At 29.4% G+C, this 3,084-nt stretch overlaps 1 protein-coding gene across 1 annotated transcript; it reads right to left on the bottom strand.

The window, feature by feature from the left end:
* Nucleotides 1-667: 667 nt before the first annotated feature.
* On the bottom strand, nt 668-1,300 carry LOC133780154 (uncharacterized). The gene has a single exon (XM_062220026.1). The coding sequence runs from the start codon at nt 1,298-1,300 to the stop codon at nt 668-670; it is 633 nt and encodes a 210-aa protein (XP_062076010.1).
* Between the last annotated feature and the right edge of the window lie 1,784 nt (nt 1,301-3,084).

Here is a 3,084-nt window from a genome sequence, read left to right as displayed (position 1 = left end):
TGCAATTTTAAACATAACGGTAGTTATATAACTAATAAACTTATAGCTTTATATTAATAGGAAATTATAAACTGTTCACTCTAATTAAACTATTCTTTTTTGATATATTATAAAGCACGGAATCATATATTCTGCTCCATTAATTAAGCTCAATTTTTTCAACTTTTTTTATAAGCTGAATTAGCATCAAATTTACTCATAATTAATATTAAGACTAATATTGCTAGAGATGCATAGTATATTACATACAAATTAAATTTTGAACTATTGTGGGACCACAATATTTTTTAAAATTGTATGGTTGAATAAATCAATTACCGGTTAAGTCTCTAGCTAGCATTTCTAATACATTAAATTTGTAAATATCAGAAAACAAAGATTCCATTTTGTTCCTCATTAAAAACCTTATTATAATATTTAGTTAATTAATATGAAACAATGATGAATCTGATCATATAATTAACTTTATAGGACAAGACACAATAATGAGACACTGCATATATAATCTCTTTACACATCACACAACCAAAAAATTAAACCATATATTTGTAAATTCTTAAGGAAAAAAAGCCTAAAACTAATAATAGTACAAGAAAATGTAATAATTAGCTTATAAAACAGCTGAAATCACACACACACACTCATATATATATATATATGTGTATATTTACTTGCATTCTAATGACCGGAGCTTCTTTTCATTAGTATCAATAATCATAGTGCAATCCATATTGGCCGACTTCTTCTTCTTCATGATCCACATCAGTTCAACTTTTCCGTTCATCGTCGTGGTGGTTCCGAGAGTCAACGTTCCCGTAGTGGTCAACTCTCTACCGAGATCTGCAGTGTTTGGCAACTGGGACGAACTCAAATTCACACTCACATCAATCTTCTTAGTAGACTTGAACCCGGCCTTGCTTTTGGGAATGGTAAACAGTCCTACGGTGGTGCCGCCGTAGGTGACGACGGCGGTGGTGTTGTCGAACTTGTAGGGCCCAAAGTTGGGGTTCTTGATCCTTACTTGGGTGGTGAAGTTTATGTCGAAAGAAGGTGATGGTGATCCAGAAGTGTTGAGACTCTGAAACTCGATATTGCTATTGCTTAGCCTTAGCTTAGGAGACTTAGCGCGCATAATAACAGCTCCAAAAACAGTGATAACGATTATCTGAAACACTGCAAAGATAGCAATATATATTGCCAATTTTATCCTCTTCTTGCGTTTCAGCTCTTTGGATTGTGAAGTGGCCAATTCTTCGTCTGGTTTGGTGTACCCATTTGTTTGTTGGTTCCTCTCAGCCATTTTTTTTCCTTAATTTTTCTCAGCTTCAGAAGTGATTGGAGAAAGAGTTGAAGCTGTTTGTTGTGATGGAGTTTGATAAGTTATGTATATATATATATATATATATTTATGTTATATGTATGTATGTATAGAGTTTGGGTGTGTTATGGAGAAAGACAGAGAGATAAGTGGCTTCCTGGAAATTGTAAAAGCAAATTACGCGTCTCAGGTAGTTTCGGTATAAACATGGAACTTTATTGGTTGACTTTCTAGAGGATAGCATGGAATTACTACTCAAAACAATAAAAGAAAAAATTATTAAAAAAAACTAAAATAAAAAAAGAAATGATAAGTCTACTTATTATGACTTTCTACGTGGTTCATACTATACTATTATCCCTGCAATCTAATATCCAATTTCATCTATTTTAATTTAATAATAACCTCATATATTAATAACAAATTAGTGTTAAGAATATCTACAAATTGTATAAAAAGAAGTGTTTATCCACCTCTGTGTTTTGTCTCATTACTTGTTTGAATCCTGTGTTTTGACAAATTATTTTTTGGATCTATATTTTGTAAAATGGTTAAAATAGAACCCTAAACCCGATTTTAGTTAATGTTTTCTCAACTAAAATCACAAATAATTTCCCAAACTAACAATTCAGAATAAAAATAAAATCATTCTACTTAAAAATTGTGTTGTTATATTCATTTTTTTTTTTATCAAAATTGAGTTTAAGGTTCTATTTTAACCATTTTATAAAATATAAAATCAAAAAAATAATTTGTTAAAACAAAATATCCAAATAAATAATTGGACAATACACATTATTAAAAAAAAGTATAAATCCTAAACAGAATCCCTCAAATAATATATTGAACATACAGAAGAGACAAAATTTTTGGTTGCGAGTTTTCCTTCCACTAAAAAGAGATTCTCATATCAATGGTCAAATATATTTATATAAATTGTAATTTAGTTACAAAAAAAAAAAAAAAAGAAACATCTATTCCCCATCAAAAAAAAAAAGATAGGACCGTTTTACTTTTTGTTATTGGTGGAACCCACAAGTTACTCTCTAGACTCGAAAATTAGGCTGTTTGTGTACACGTTAAAGTTGATCCCTTGCTTGGTATTAATTTGTACTCAATTTTCAAATCTATATTAAGTTTTTTTTTTAACTGGGATTTAACTGATTAATCAAAGTAATGAAGATACTAGTGTAAATTAGAAACTTGTAAGATAATATACTAGCTAATTAAGGTATATTAAAATGTTTATTGATCAAACTCTTCTAATAACATATGCAGTCAACCGATATATACTTTTTAGCCTTTCTTTCTTTAATTAGTAAATAACCTTTAAATCCATGAACAATGAATTTAAAATTGAGTTGCTAATAATTAATGAAAGCGATTACTTTTGTATACATTAGCGTAAAAGTCGAAATTTTGAAATATCCAATTTTTTTACACAGTACTGGTTTAGATAAGCAAGTCCACGATGGCAGTTTAATAATAATAATAATAACAATAATAATAATAATAATAATAATAATAATAATGTAATCATAGTATAACCAATAAAAATGTTGGTGATAGAGACCTCTAGCCACCTTTATTTTTTATTTTAAAAAAAAATACTACAATTTAAAAAATCAATAGGACTTGACTTAGCTCTTCTCTTGGCCTGAGGGCTGGTGCCATGGCGAAGACGAGGGTTAAGGTGCAGGGAAAACTCAAATCGACGCAGAAGAAGAGGAAAAAGTGTGGTCCGATTTCAGTTGATTTTCAAAAAA

This window comes from Humulus lupulus, chromosome 5 (genome assembly GCF_963169125.1).
Source record: "Humulus lupulus chromosome 5, drHumLupu1.1, whole genome shotgun sequence".
NCBI lineage: Eukaryota > Viridiplantae > Streptophyta > Magnoliopsida > Rosales > Cannabaceae > Humulus > Humulus lupulus.
The sequence above is the reverse complement of the archived record's forward strand: the minus strand, read 5'-3'. Positions and strand labels throughout refer to the sequence as shown.

Coding starts and splice junctions, on each gene's coding strand:
- LOC133780154 (XM_062220026.1), bottom strand. CDS start 1,300: ATGGCTGAGAGGAACCAACAAACAAATGGGTACACCAAACCAGACGAA.